This window comes from Equus przewalskii, chromosome 4, assembly GCF_037783145.1.
Source record: "Equus przewalskii isolate Varuska chromosome 4, EquPr2, whole genome shotgun sequence".
In the NCBI taxonomy this organism is placed as follows: Eukaryota; Metazoa; Chordata; class Mammalia; order Perissodactyla; family Equidae; genus Equus; species Equus przewalskii.
The window spans coordinates 47,006,030-47,022,603 of NC_091834.1; the positions used below are offsets into that span (position 1 = coordinate 47,006,030).

Below are 16,574 nucleotides of genomic sequence, written 5' to 3' on the forward strand. Positions count from 1 at the left end.
TATACTAGGGCAAGTGATTGCTGTGCTGCGTTTGCAATTGTAATGATAATTTTCCTGGGAATGCTAAATTATGTCTTAATTTTATTCAAAAGCTTTTATTTTCAAGGCAATTAAACTTACTGTTGATTGATATTTACCATCCAACTTTCCTGGGACACTAAAAGAATATGCTTTATACATAATCTTCCATTATAGCACATTGCTTGAGAGTAGCTATTTGATATAACAGCATTCAGTTGAGTTTTCAAACCAAAGAACAAAAATTACAGCAATTTCACTTGAAATCCATAAATCCATGCACAGGATTGCATTCAACAGAATCACTAGATGCTATTTGTTATTCAAAGATGAATGAATCAATAGAAAAAGAGAACTGATAAATCATTAGTACTTTAATGCAGAGTGGAGAGAGAAACTAATAAATCATGCATTTCAAGCACTTGCTTTCCTTATGGCATGTTTGAAAACATAAAACATGCAATGATGAGATGCAGGTCAATAAGAACGAACAATACCAAAACTGCTGGGAGTAGCATTTCATTTTATACCATAGGTTTAATGAAACACTAAGCAAATACTAGTCCATAATTTCTTTAAACAATCAGAGAATCCAACCATGCCATGAACACCTTAAACAATGACCCAGGTCATTATTTCCAAATAAACATTTGAAATGTCACAGAGATGGGACTAGAGTTGGGGCGTTGCTAATTGCATGCATGATTTGCTTCAATGAGTTCAATATTATTACAGGTAGCAATTTATACTAGAAAGGAACTGATACAATCATTTACTTTCTCAAGTGTACTTAACTGATCCATTAAAAATTACAGACATCTATACTCATAAACGACAGAAAAAAGCAAGAAATCAGCTATTGAGCTTTAACTGTGTTGTATGGCCTATTGTCTGTGAAAGTGAGAATTTTAATTAGAATTAATGGGTAATTCACTTTTTTCCAGAGTTTTGGTCATCACAAAATTAAACATAAGACTATAAATATTCTCCACAATGTTTAATTAATTGTGCATTAACCCATTTCTCTCAAGCATCTTTTCCTGAATCTTTGGTGGGAAACACAGTTTATTAGGCACATAGTTTAAAACATCAATATTTGGTTACTGGTGTGGTTATGAATTTTCTTGTAGATTCACATGCAGAAAGGCATAAGGCTTGTCATATTACCACACTTGACTGCCAAGTAACATGTTTTCACTTATTTCTGGAATTAAAAACAAACTAAACAGAATCAAAACCACTTTCTATTTTTCAGCACAAGAAAACTTTATACCTGATATTTTAAATTCCACTCAGCAGCATTAAGACGTCAAAGAAAACCTATTTAGGTACAGCAAGGTATCATAGACAACTATTTAATAAAATCTTTCAGTTAAAAGTTTCTCCTGAAGTCATAGGTTAAAGATCATCAATACACTGTTTTATTCTAAAAGGGAAAAGTAAAGCAATCTGTGATTATGATCATTGTAGCATTACTGATTACTGCTTATTAATAATTGGAACCACACTGAGAATCATATTTCCCGTGGTACTTCCTTTTTTATGTTTCACAGGTTTTTCATAGAGGTTAGTAAATGGAAGTTGGGAGAGGAGTGGGTGAGAGACATAAAAATCTATGGGGATGCATGCAACAAAAATATGCAGTATCACTTCATGTAAACTTCTGCTTTCTTCATGCAAAGATGCCTATAAAAACTGAGACAATAAATTTTCTAATAGCTGAATTTTACATTAGCTCAGTAACAAAAACTGTTAAACCAATTCCATGATTTTGCATGAACAGGAGACTTGAAATGGTTCAAAGATTTCCAGCATCAGTGTTCCATGGCCCAATTATGCTAATTAGACCTCTAAGAATGAAATGATACAGGGTTATTCCTTGCTTCGGTTTCTTGTTCTTTTGACGAGGGAGCAGAACAACCCAGTTTTTGGAGGAGGGCCCATCAGCATTGGGGCTTGGTTCTTGTGTGTAATTTTTATCTACGATAAAAAAAAAGAGAGAGAAAGAGAGTAATCTACAGATATAACACCAAGTTCTGAGAATTTCTGTTAGGGTACTAATATTTCATGAGCTACTGAAACACCCCAAGTGTAAAAGGTAGTTACAGAGTTTCTATGATTTCAAAAATATTTTTTAAAGGAGATAAAGATTTGCATTTAAACCATATTCTAATGCTCAGGGTACTAACAAAAAATAAAAATGAACTGAAATCATATTTTAAATATCATGTTACTTCTAAGCTCACTTGTAACACCCCAAAACTCCTAGTTTAGGCTACATGATTATCTAGTACAATTTATTGACCATTAGCTACATATTATTTACTTAAGGCAGGAAAAGATGCGCCATCATAGGATTCAAGAGTCCCAGTTATAGCCCAATGTGAAGATGTACTTGGTGTCAAGGCAAGCCTTATTTATCTTGCTAATCAGATTGTTTCTCTCTTTCCACACGATCTGCAAGGTTTAATTTCAAAACAATCATTAGGAATGAAAGTCAAAAGTTAACGCGCATAAAAGGTCAGCAATGATGAACTGGCGTTCTAATTTGTTAATTAATTGGTAATAGAATAGAATCAAATATTGAAAAGCCTGGTTAAAACACTTTGAGAGACTGTTCTAAAGCTACTCGTTTTGATTTCTTTGATATAAAACTACGAATCACCTTAAATGAGACAACCTTAAAGTAGATTATGTCTGCAATTTTCTCTAATTCAAGTCTAAATTAGAGAAGACATTTTATGAATATATGCTATGCTCAAAGCTAATTGAAAGCAATTATCAAAGTGGCATTTTGTCTGTGACTTTAAGATACATTGTAGGATAATAAATGATTCTCATTATGTAATAAAAAGGTCTCATCTTGCCTTTGGGCTAGTGACGCTAAGAGTTTTTCAAAAGCAATCTGAGACATTTTCTTTGGAGAACTGCGACTAACACAAGAACCATCGCTTATTAAATATCAGTTGTCACCTGCACAGCACTCGCATCAGAGATGAGTATTTCTTTCAAAAAGAAACACCACCTCATTAAAAGCTGCAAGAATATATCTCTTAAAGTGCATACCTGACATTTTCAAGTTAAAATGAATATCCTTCACTTGTCATTCACTAATAGCAATGAAACAAAAAAAAAATGCATGTCACGTGGACGGGATCATTAAAATTGGCACTGGGGCTTTTGGGAAATGGAGATTTACTTCACGGTCTAGAAAGACAGAAGTATGTCAAAAACCTGGAAAAATGAACAACTTTATTCAACTCTGTTGGAATCAGGTTATTCTTGGAAGAGTCAGTGTTCTCTTTACTGTAAAAATAAATTGCACCTGTAAAAGGCCACTAGGCTAGACCAGCCCCAACTTGCTAGGTATATGATTTTTATTTTATTTTATTTTTGTTACTTTAAATTGAGGAACTGATAGCCAGTTAAGATGCCAGAGTGCATCTATCTATGTAGACTGAAAAAGATGTCCACCAGATTTTCTCCTTAATTCGGTTTTAGATTACACTGTACCTTATGCCAGTGATCTTTGAGCTCCTCTGAACCCTAGCTTTGTACAGGACCTAACACAACATCATTTATTCATGTCACGAAGTTTATTGAGCCCCTACTATGCTTCAGACACCATACCAGGAACTTTTAATAAATAGATAATGCACAATCTCCGTCCCCAAGAAATTATAGTCAAGTAGGAAAGAGAAATTTAACAAGTACATTCAACAGTGTTACAGATGCTGAAATAGGAGGCTAAGCAGAAAGGCACCATTTGTTTTAATGCTGAAAGTGAAAAGGAATCTCTTTACACAAAAATTTCACTTTAAAATGAGTACCTGGGGAAGCAGTTATCACATATTACTTGTATGATAACCTTATATTCAAACAGGACATTAGCAGCTAAAGAAAGAAAGTATACATTTCTGATTCACAGTTGCTGGACCAAATCTGTTAGAGGGTATAATAGTATTACAAAATTTTGCAAAATAAGGTCATTATTACAAATTATTGTTGTTAAGACATTGGAAGAAATATATTGTTCTAGACACTTATATAAGGTTACCATCAATTTATGACAAAGCATAGCCAAAATACCACAAATTATTGTGTATGAGATTTTGTTTGGTCTTGGCTTTTTTAGGTATTTGAATTTTGTTTGCTCTTGGCTATCTTTATGTTGGCGATCCTTTTTTGAAAGAAATCACGTTATTCCTTCAAAAAAATAGCACAGTATCTCATTCAGTGCTCTTGACACAATGGGACTCTTAGTCCGTGCTACTGACTAATACAGAATTCTGGTTTTCAATTTCTAAGCAGGATAACGGCCAGTTCTACTTTAAAAATTATCTACAATATCTCTTCTTGGTTGTTTAATTACTCCTATGTTCAGAGTACACAACTCTTTCTTGGATCTAACACTATTTATGTAAAAAATTAAACCTACATCTTTTTTATCTGTTGTTTATGGAAATGAAAAACAATTGGCTGTGTTTTCCTCCGAGGGGAGGTAAGTTGGAGGAAACTAGCATTCAGGAAATGTCTATGACATATCCTGGCTCTCTACATACATTATCTCATTGGATAATTACATGACTTTGTATATTTGAGCATAAGCAAAAACTACTCCATTAAGGACGAGAATAATTCCAGTCCAGGTGAATTGTTGGTGTTGTAGTCACACAAAGTCCAGGTGTGGGCTTCAGAAAGTTGTAGAGACTTAAGTGCAACTTCAGATTCAGATTGTGGGAAACCTGGGTAAGGAGCCCTCACTAGACCTGGAATAATGACTCAGATGCCTGTTTTGTATACATTCCATGCTCTCGTATTTTTATTTCTTTGAGAACCTGCTATCGACTAGAAACACAATGAGTAAGGAGCAGATTTTATCCCTAAAGAATTTAGAATGTATTAAGTTTCAGCAATTTGAAGATATGAACCAAACATTAGGCTCTCTTTGACTGTTTCCATAGTTACTTTTTAGGTGTTCCTCAATACATCAAATATTTATTGAGCACCAGCTATGAGCAAGGCATTTTGCAACTTGATTTTGTTTAGTTTGGAAGAGAATCTGAGATTAGAATTGAGAGAGAATGGTGGGCGATCATAAGCAATGGTGATGGGGCTCCTAGAAGCTGGAATGGCTGCATGAAAGCAGAAAAACCTGCTTAAAAAGTGCAAGATAAATAATGTCAGGAATAGAATGGAGACCTCCTATTTTGATACTCTTCATTTCTATGTATCCCACGCTCCTTTGGAAAGTAACCGTGGCAGAAGACAGGCACTTCTACTGTCCCCTGACTCTTTCTACTTCTATCTTTCTATTTCACATTAAGATTGGACACATCTAAAAACATAAATGAGAAAAAACTTGATTTCAGTTTCAGTTTTACAATTATTCAATATGAAATAAAGATGCACACATAGAAATCAGATCAAGGATTACAAGACACAGTTTTCTTGTTTCTATCGCATTGTCAGAGTTGCATAGTATGATAGCTCCACCTCATAATTGTAATACCAAGAATAACAGGAATTAAAAATAACAAAATTTGGCTTTTACCGTGTGCAGAGCATTATGCTAAGCACTTTATACACGTTATTCAGATGCTACCTGTTTCATCCATCTCTTTGAGTTGCCCTCAACAAAAGTCTACTCTCGTAAAAGCATTTTTTATTGCGGAGTGTAGAATTGAAGTATGATTTCATAAAAGGGATAGAGAGGGGATTTATGTCTTATGGCAGACAGTGAACAGTGTCTATTGCAATTAGACATTTGTCTTCCCTCCAGACTTTCCTTAGCCCTACCAAAGTCGAGGGAAGAGAGGAGGCTCTCCCCTGACTGGTTCTCCGGGCAGGTTTGACCCAACTCATTGGTACTTTCTTTCCTAGTTCACTGTTCCTCAGTGTCAAATGTTCCTACCACCTTTTATAATTCGCCCCTGAAGGCCACATTGCCCATCTAAGGGCTTGTCAAAATATTCTGATAAGATTAAAACAGAAACAGATCCATTCCCTTCAAGGAGTTCTCATACCTGCTACCAAAAGAATAATTTTTTTCACAATTTTATTATTACATTACCTGGTTTTATCATTCCATCAAGCCTGGGAGGTAGGTGTCAGCATCCTTATTTTATGATATAAGACAAGAACTTAGACAGGTTCCATAACCGGCATTCCACCACTCAGGCTGGTAAGTGCAAGAGCTAGGTTTGCGAGCTGCTTCTCAGCTCTCCTAAGCACACCGTGTTAACGCCCACCTCTGCACCTTTGTTCCAGCGATTGCCCTTTAGAACCTTCCCTCCCTTTTCTGCCAATCACATTTTGATCCTTGTCCTACCCAGATCAAGTGGCACATTATTGTGAAATGTCAAAGCACACGGATAAAAAGAAGATTCTAAATGTCCACTGAGAGGAAAAACAGGTCACTTACAGAAAAATCAAAATCAGCATGGCATCAGACTTTCTCAAAAACTTTAGTGCTAGAAGACAATGGAGAAACACCTTCAAACCCAAGAGGAAAAGTTAATTTTATCCCAGAATTCTATCGTTAGTCAGTGTATTGATTAAATGCAAGGGGAGCAAGACGACATTTTCAGTCATAAAATGATCTAGAGAATTTACCTTTTATATCCCTTTGAAACATATTTGAGGGTGTTCTTCAGCAAAACAAGTGAGTGGACTAAGAAAGATTCAGGAAACATAGGATCATATTGACAACAGGAGATGCTAGAGAGGATGTGGAACAACGGGGAGTCTCATACATTGTTGGTGCGAATGCAAAAATGGTACAGCCACTTTGGAAGACAGTTTGGTGCTTTTTTAAAAAACTAAACATACTCTTACCATATGATCCAGCAATCATACTCCTTGGTCTTTATCCCAAGGAGTTGAAAATTGATGACTGCACAAAAACCTGTACACAGATGTTTATAACAGCTTTATTCATAATTGCCAAAATCTGGAAGCAACCAAGATGTCCTTCAGTAGGTGAATGGATAAATAAACCATGGTCCATCCAGACAATGGAATATTATTCAGTGCTAAAAAGAAATGAGCTTTCAAGCCATGAAAAGACACGGAAGAATCTTAAATGCACATTTTTAAGTGCAGGAAGCCAATTTGGAAAGGCTATGTACTGTATGATGCTAACTATATGACATTCTGGTAAAGGCAAAACTACAGAGACAATAAAAAGATCAGTGGTTGTCAGAAGTTAGAGGGGGTGGGATGAATAGGCAGATCATGGAGAATTTTTAGGGCCGTGAAACTGCTCTCTATGATAGTATAAAGGTGGATGCATGTCATTATACATCTGTCCAAACCTACAGAGTGTACAACACCAAGAGTGATCCCAAATGTAAACTATGGACTTTGGGTGATTATGATGTGTCAACATAGGTTCACTGATTGTATCAAATTACCACTCTGGTGGGGGTGGCGATAATGGGGAGGCAATGCATGTGTAGGGGCAGAGGGTACGTGGGAAATCTCTGTACCTTCCCCTCAATTTTACTGTGAACTTAAAAGTGCTCTGAAAAATAAAGTCTATGAAAAACACCACAATGACAACTGAGACCCAGGATAATAGATTTGCAAGAAACCTAGACAGAAACCTGCAGGAAAGGGCTTCTGCCATTCAAAGAAGGGGAGTGGGGATAACAGATAAATTGATGTGTTAGAGCTTTAAAGAAAATGAGAACTATTATAATGATGACTTTGCAAAGAGAAAAAAAAGATTCTAAAAGTATTATAGGAAAGAAAATGTGATTGTGGGTTCTACAGTTGATAAGTCAGTCTCCATGATTGTATATTTTATATTGATTTAAACAAAATTATTATATAATTTTTCAGAAACAGAACAGCATAATGGTTAAAGATCAAAGTGCCTGGGTCCATCACTTCCTGTCTGGGGACTTTGGGAAAGTGACTGTGACTCATTTCCTTCACCGATATGAAAGAGATTTTAATATAGGATCTGCTTCATTGGGTTCTTGTAAGTACTAAATGAATCAATGCACACAAAATGCTTAGAATGTTACCTGGCACATAAAAATCACTCAGTACGTATTAACTCTTACTGCTAAGTAAGAGAATTAAATAGAGTACTAGAAGAGTGTTAAAAATCGCTTTTCTGGAGCATGAAGTAATACCCAAAACTAATAGGTCAAAAACCGGCAGCCAAGTGTATTGTTTACAGATACGGAGTAAATGATCAGAAGACAGCCAAAGAATTCGAAGAGCAGCCCTGGTGACACAGAAGTGATGGCACAGAGGCTGGCTATTTTTCTTGAAAGTCTATACATTCTGGTTTTTTCAATGTGCATATATTATTTTGGTACAAACGTTAAATGATTTCTAAAAAATCCCTCTGCAGGTAATTGTCTTATACTCCAGTGTTTTTTCTAAAGACTGGCACCTGAGCTAACATCTGTTGCCAATCTTTTTTTTTTTCTGCTTTATCTCCCCAAACCCCCCAGTACATAGTTGTATATCTTAGTTGCATGTCCTTCTAGTTGTGGCATGTGGGACGCCGCCTCAGTGTGGCCTGACGAGCAGTGCCATGTCCACGCCCAGGATCCGAACCCTGGGCTGCCGCAGCAGAGTGCGCGAACTTAACCACTTGGCCACGGAGCCGGGCAAAAGTGGTCCACAAACCAGGAGCACAGATATCGTTGTTAGAAAAGTAGACTCCCCTGTCCCACCCCAGACCTTCTGACTCAGATTCTGCTTCGTAACAAGATCTCCAGGTGATTCATATTTACGTTTAAATTTGAGAAGCCCTGGTCTCTTTGTCATTTTGCTTCTCTTCCTAAGGGGTAAGGCCAATAAGAATCTGTTGACTGACTGACTGACCAGCACCTTCTTATATTCACCCCCAAAACATGTGGCTGAGAACTAATATTAAGGGAACCAAATAACCTATTTCACTCAGCTTTAATTAGCTTTGTTGTTAATCTACTAGGTACCAGCTTACTTCAGTTTAGTGCTAGGCATTCCAAATTGAATAGACATTTTTTAAACATCATTGAGGTGCTTATAGTTTAATGATGATAACATATGCAGTAGTGGAATGTGATATACAGTGTACTACAGTGATATTCTCAGGATACAATGGGAGCACACAACAATGCCATTCAGGTCATGGTGGAAGGGTAGGTCATAATTAAACCCAAGCTTTCGTGTTGGCACAGCAGTTAAGTTCACAGGTTCCACTTCGGCGGCCTGGGGTTCACTGGTTTGGATCCTGGGTGAGGACCTATGCACTGCTAATCAAGCCATGCTGTGGCAGGTGTCTCACATATAAAGTAGAGGAAGATGGGCACAGATGTTAGCTGAGGGCCAGTCTTCCTCAGCAAAAAGAGGAGGATTGGTGGCAGATGTTAGCTCAGGGCTAATCTTCCACAAAAATAAAAAAGCAACATCACTCTGAAAGCATGGATTAGGGGCTGGGTGCCATACCAAATGCAGGGAGATCAGATGGGAGCTTAGTGCAATAATCTAGAAAAGATGTTAAAAGGACTTTAGTTCCAGCAGTGGCAGTGGGAATGGAGTAGGAGGCAGAGTTGAGAGATATCAAGGAGGCACAATCTATAGGACACGATAGTTAATTGGATGAGTGGAGTATCGGAAAAGGGAAAGATTCTACAATGACTTTCAGGCTTTTAGCTTTGTTTGCTATGTGTGTGATGATGCTTTTTATAGAAAGAGATGCATTTTGGGCAGGAGTGGAAACTAGGAAGTTGGCGAACTCAGTGTGGAGTGTGATATTCTGAAGAAAATGTTCAGTGTCATTTGGATATGTAGATTTGGGTGTGATGAGCCTATAATAACATCATCCATTGAGAAGAGATTAAAATATTAATATCAGATATTAGAAGCGAATGTCAGGGGCCAGTCCAGTGGTGCAGCAGCTAAATTCACATGTTCTGCTTCAGCGGCCCAGGGTTTGCTGGTTCACATCTGGCGTGCGGACCTACGCACCACTTGTCAATCCGTGCCGTGGCAGGCGTCCCACATAAAACAGAGGAAGATAGGCATAGATCTTAGCTCAGGGCCAGTCTCCCTCAGGAAAAAGAGGAGGATTGGCGGCAGATGTTAGCTCAGGGCTAATCTTCCTCAAAAAAGAAAAGAAGCAAATGTCAGATACTAGACTGGGTAACTGAGAAACACCGACATTTAAGGGTGAAGCAAGAGAACGATATCCTACGAAGAAATTTGAGTACACACAGCCAGAGAGGCAGATGAAAAACCAGAAAGAAGGAGCATCGTATAAACATTTCCATTCAAGCCTCAATGTGGCCTATTCCTCTTCTGTTAATGAGGGTGAGACCTTCAAACTGCATGTATCCAGGCTAGGCGTGCCTCAATTTGTCACAATGGTATACATATAAGTAATGTAAGCTCCTATATTGTTTATACTAATTCTAAATCTGAAAATCATTATGTTTGAAAGTTACATATTGCAGGATATTTAAGCAGTTTGTCATGGGGTTGGCAAGCATTTTCTGTGAGGGGCTAGATGGTAAATACCCTAGGCTTTCTGGTTTCTGGGGTCTCTGTAACTCTTCAACTCTGCTGTTAAAGCACAAAAGTCTCCACAGACTTTATGTAAATAAATGGGTGTGGCTGTGTTCCAGTAAAACATTATGTCTGGAAACTAAAATGTGAATTTCATGTAATTTTAATGCTACAAAATATTAGTTTTCTTTTGCTTTTTTCAACCATTTAAAAATGTAAAAAACCATTCTTAACTCTTCCGCTATACAAAAACAGGCAGCTGTCCAGATTTGTCCCAAAGGCCATAAATTGCTGACCCCTGATGTAATTACAGTCAAATACTGAAAATAACATCTAGAATTATGAGGCATAAGGTGAAAGAAAGGGATCTTAATTTAAAATTATGATTTAATGGGTCAATAGCTAAAAGATGCATAAAAGTGGAAATAATTTCATATGGCATATCTTTACTATATTGAGTGCCACCATTCAGAATTTATTCTGTGAAAATTCTGAATTAGAATATACACTAACTTTCCCAATTTTGTTAATGTATCCCCTGATCAAATTTGGCTTAAATGCATAATCTCTTTACTGCTTTGCACCAGGGTAAGCCTAATAATATTGTGGTTCTTAGAAAGTACCTCAGCAGGTAGCATTTTGCTTTTTAAATATTCTCCTGTATCTAGCCAAAATTTTCTTCCCTTGCTTCATCTCTTTAAGAGTTTATTATCACTGGATTTATTCAGCTACTTTAAAAATGAATGGGGTGTTCAGAGCAAAATAAATGCCGTAGAATATCTGTGGAGAGAGCTTAATTTAGCAACTATCTGGAAGATTAAAAGTTACCTAGCTTGATTCTGGAATAAGATTGTCTCCTTCCAATAATGGAAACCATTTTGAATTCATGCATATAGCTGAGCCATATGACAGTGGGAATAAAGAGCATGCTAAATTTTTTAGGTCCATAACTGCCAAAAAGCAAAGCAATGAAACATAACAATTTTCAAAATCCCTTTGCCAGCTACTTTATGATTCTAGCCATTATTTTCTGAAATGTTAGTAATTTCCAAGTTTAATGTTAAAGGATTTGATCTAACATTAAATTCAGAGAAATCATTGTGAAGATTTATAATAAAATCTTTAAAAAATGGGTTTAGGAGGTTTACTTGCTGATGAAATTCACAGGAATTTTAAACATGTATGGTAATGAGGAAAGAGAAACTTTTCCCTGAAAGTGATGGGCTATTTGGCCACATTATAGGGGAAATATTCACTCCTGGATTTGAAATCTCTTTTAAGATATAAATTTGGTTCTCCCTTCCAAAATATTTTATGGTTGTAAGTTGGTTGCCAGGAAAGGTCAAAGAAATTTTTTAAAATCTTTTTTATAATTTCCATGTCTCTACAGAGAAATTATACCCACAAGTTTAACCCAGTAACTGTTCTTCTTTTCCTGGGGGCTCTCCAAAATTTTGGTCGGACGAAAAAAATAAAAACAAAACAATACAACAAATAATTCCCTCCAGACTACAACCAGAGAATATTCACAATATTCATAACTTGTGATTCTACCTTTCTTAATGAATAATATTTTATATACTCTTTCTTGTGTGGTCTTTTCACATAGCATAGTGGTGAAAATCATGGATTAGAGTCACTAAGCAAGGGTTTGAGTCCCAGTTTGGCCACTGGCCAAAAGACCTCACACTTTTGGGCCTTGGTGTCTATTTATTAAAGGAATAATAATACACTTACTTTATAGGACCATTGCAAGTACCAAGTGAGGCTATGCATATCGTATATGTGCTTAATAAATGTTACCTATTATTTTTAGTGTAATTATGCTTAGTTGAGTGGAAAGCACATTTTGCTAACTCCCTTCCTAGTTGAGAGAAAAAGGTTTTCTGGATTCCTTGGGTGACATTGGGAGATGGGATATTATCGCTATCTGCCTTCTCTCTGAGGAGACCAGAACCACCTGGTAGGATTCCAGTTGCATGCCAGACTCCCCCTCTACCCAAAGGAAAGACTAGAAAAAAATCTATGTGGGACATTTACTAACACACAGAAAGTATGGGGTTTTTTTTAAACCCAGGGAAACCAACAAACTTATACTATTATATTGTGAGAGGAAACTTCTTTAATGACCCAGTTCCTAGACTCAGGTATACCCTTGGCTATTTGGAACACCATGGCACTGATCTGAAAGACTTTCTCATCAATGTTAAACTATTTCATGCTAATCCAGTAAACATTTTGACATGGTACCCATAAAAAATTGCCAACATGGTATAATGATAATTGACATTCCTGAAAAGTACCTAGAACATTGATTAGGCAGAATAATTTAGTTGAATTAAATTGGAGTAAAGAGGAAGTAACCTGATTATTTTCCAGATTCTCCTATTTCACGGAGTTGTTCCATCATATATTCAGTTGTTTAAGGTAGAAATCTGGGTCATCCTTGGCACCTTCTCCTTACTGCTCATAACCAATCTATTACTAAGTCTGATCAGTTTTATCCCTCAAACATTTTCTGTATCTCTTGACTTTTTTTTTGTCTTTCTACTATCACCACTCTAAGGCCTGAACAATTGCAGAAGTCTCCTAACTCATTATTGTCTTCCCTTCCAATCCATTCCCTACCCAGAACGATCTTACCACCATGCAAATTTGATCACATCTCTCTTCTGGTTAAACTCTCTTTGGTTCCACATGACTCTTAAACTATAGTTAAAAATCCTTCCTGTGAGCTTCAAGGTCATGCAGCTCTGATTCCTACTGAATCATCCACCTTACCCCACAGCTCTCTTCCTTCTGTTCCACATCTGTCACGTCATCTCTCAGATCCCTGTACACATGATGCTCCCTCCCACCCGGTGCTGTTCCCTCTGCATAGGACACTCTCCTCTTCCTGTATGCCTAGGTATATGCTCCTCATCCTTTAGTTCTCAGGTCTATTTTGAGTTCCTTTGAAAGTCTTCTTAGATCTCCTCTGACAAGTTCAAATCCCTCTATTATACCCTGTCATAGTACCATAGTAGCGCAGTACATAGTATAACAGTTATAGCATCATAAACCTTTCATTCACAGACCTTATATAACTATTGAAATTTTATATTTGTGTGACCCTTTGACTAATGTATACTTGCACTGAGTTCGGAGATCATTTTCTTTCCTGTTTTGCTTTCTCTCCACTATAATACTCTAGGACAAAAATGTCAGCATCTTCATAAAGAAGGAATTCAATAAACATTTGGGGAAGGAATGAAGAAATGAATCACTGATGTTCTTGGCTTGGATGAAATAGTTGTATTCTCTTCTTAATTTGTATTTATTGATTTGAAAATCATGTTTAATAATATCTATTTTGTTCACCCCATGAGATTGTCATGTAGATAAAACAATATAATATGCTAAAATTCTTTAAATTTTTTGTCTCCTCAAATGAAACATATGCAACTATGTCCTGAATATTCATATAATATTCAGAACAGGAAATAAAAACAATAAATTATTAAATTCTATTCAATGCATTTTTATTAAGAATTTTTTTAATTTGAGTTTTTATTTGAAATTGGTAACCCATCCTGGGAATATCTCTATGAGACACTGGACCCTGTTTTCTGTTAGTGGACAAGAAGGCTTACTCTGTAAAACCTTTGACAATACAGTTTGTGGCCTTTTGAGGAAAAGCTTAGAATACGTTAGCCACATTTTCTAATTTTAATACATGAAATCAGAGGAAATGAAGAGGTAGATAAGGTATGACCACAAGGCAAATGTGGGAGGAAAGTCAGGCTCCAGCTTTTTGACTTTATAGTTTGTTATCCCCAGCAAAGAGACCTCTAACTGCTCTGGAAGGAAAAGAATCAAATCAAATGGGTAGACAACTAACTACCCATTCTAGAGAAATATATTCAGTTTTGAACCAGGTGTGACTATAAATAAAATAAATATTGGTGCTCTTGAAAACTAACGACAAAATTCTGTTAAGTACATACAATTTTATCACTTTTAGAATGTTTAACAGTCCTGGACCACATTAATATAAATGCATAAGGTATGTTACATACTTGGTATATTTCTCATTTCACTTTTTGCCCTTTCACGTTTTTGGATATTGTGTCAATTTGGGTTAGGAGTTCCTATCAAGAATATGAAGATGAGACACTGTTATCCTTTACCTGAAATGAAATGAACTCTTATAACTTGAAACTAATGACTAGATTATTTCAGGTTTCAAAATAGAGACTAAAGGAGCCATTTAGGTTTATTTCACAGTATTTAAGTAGAATATAGTAAAGAGAAGAAGTATACAAAGGTAAGTCTAATCATAAACATAGCATGTTTGAGACAACTTTTTAAGTATAATATAGTAAGAAAAAATTCTTTAAAATACTTTTGTGTAAAATGCAATCAAATTTAATCAGTTTGGCATTAATTAAGCTCTAATAATGTACTTCAGTGTGTTTCCTAAGTAGTGTGATCTGTTTCCCCTTCATCCAGGTCGATTTGTGCACATTATGGTGTCATCATAATTTTAAAACACACTGAGAAAATGACAGATCTGCAAAATTAAAATAAATGATTAATGGCATTTTTTTTTCATGTTTTGCACTAATAGGTATTACTGAGACTTTAAATTAATAGAGCTGTCAAACTCTTGGGTGTTACAGACCCAGCAACGAACCAAAATGGAAATTATATATTCCACAGACACCTAAAGATGACACTTTGGAATATTTTAATTTTTAATTAGTAGGTGCAATTGTTCTGTTCCCCGTAACCACTGCAAATTAATTGGGAATTAGTCACAACCAATCCTTTTTTTTAACAATCTGAAATGAAGAGATCGGTGCTTTACACCTTAACATTCTCATTCGGGGGGCAGAAACCACACATGCAGTAAATTGCATTGTCAATTACAAAAACAACAACTGTTGTGAAATTAGGAAAAATTATGCACAGGTAAACAAAACTAATTAATGCATAAGTAACAGGGGAACACACAAAATAATGCCCAACTAAACACTAACGTGCCAGTCTTTGAAAAAAATAAAAGCTTTAGAAACATAAATTTATGCAAAAGCATTTACCAGTGAAATCCTAGGTAAAAGGATGCTTTCCGTTTATGTTTTATTTAACTGCTTTTGGAGTCTCACTACCACTATGCCTTAAAAAAACACCCACCAGAACAGAAGTCTGCTTATTCTAATACATGTCAAGATGGCAGAAGATTGTTAATTTTCTACTCCTCGAAATTTCCACATTTAGACTCATTAAATAAGAAACAGTGGTATTTCCTTCTTTAAGACTTATCCTTATTCTGTATTTAAATATTAGGCAAGTGCAATTTCTAGGAACATCAGGAGAATATTCATTATCTACACTTACCTGTTAAGCATTTCCTACTGATAATTTATGGATTACTCTTTTCTTTCATCACTAAAAATACAAATGTTCCCTTGTTGGCTTTTTCCCTCTTCTAAAGTAAGCCATTAGAGCAGCTTAAGATTCCTTAAAAATGGTGCGTCTACAAAATCGGTGTCAAGTTACAATAGCTGTATAACTTTTAATGAGAAAATTATATTCTTATCAAATTTTCAAAACAAGACTAATTTCCAGGAAATCAACCTGGTGCATTAAATATTATTTAATAGTATTTAATCAATTTAAAGCAAGGGCCTTGGGAGTTTCAAGAGTTGGGTAAACTTGCAGATAACTTTCACAGTGCTGTTTTATTCTGGATGAGTTTTAATATAATTTTCTTTTCAGCTAATTATTAAAGATGTGCAAATATTGTGGTGAAATGATGTCCTTTACCAAAATGAGTTTATCTGTAAATGATCATGGGAAAACAATAAAAGCCACGCTACATTTTCTGTAACACTTTGGCCAAAACTCAAAAAGATGTCAATTTTTGTCCCATCATAAAATAAATGAGTTTAACGTTTTTTTCCTGTATGATTCAGGATAACAGGGAAGTTAATCTAAACAATGAAAAAGAAGAAAATTCAGGTTCATTATTAAATGTAACAATAATATACACCATAAAATAA

The 16,574-nt window shown here is 35.8% G+C and overlaps 1 protein-coding gene across 9 annotated transcripts in view; it reads right to left on the bottom strand.

Moving 5' to 3' along the window:
* Positions 1 to 371: 371 nt before the first annotated feature.
* The window catches only part of DGKB (diacylglycerol kinase beta), a 675,150-nt gene continuing 658,947 nt past the window's right edge, over positions 372 to 16,574 (bottom strand). For all 9 annotated transcript variants that reach the window (XM_070615806.1, XM_070615803.1, XM_070615805.1 and 6 more), the window contains one exon: positions 372 to 1,998. In XM_070615806.1, coding sequence (XP_070471907.1) covers positions 1,891 to 1,998 — 108 coding nt within the window. In that variant the 3' untranslated portion in view covers positions 372 to 1,890. The remainder of the gene's footprint in view (positions 1,999 to 16,574) is intronic.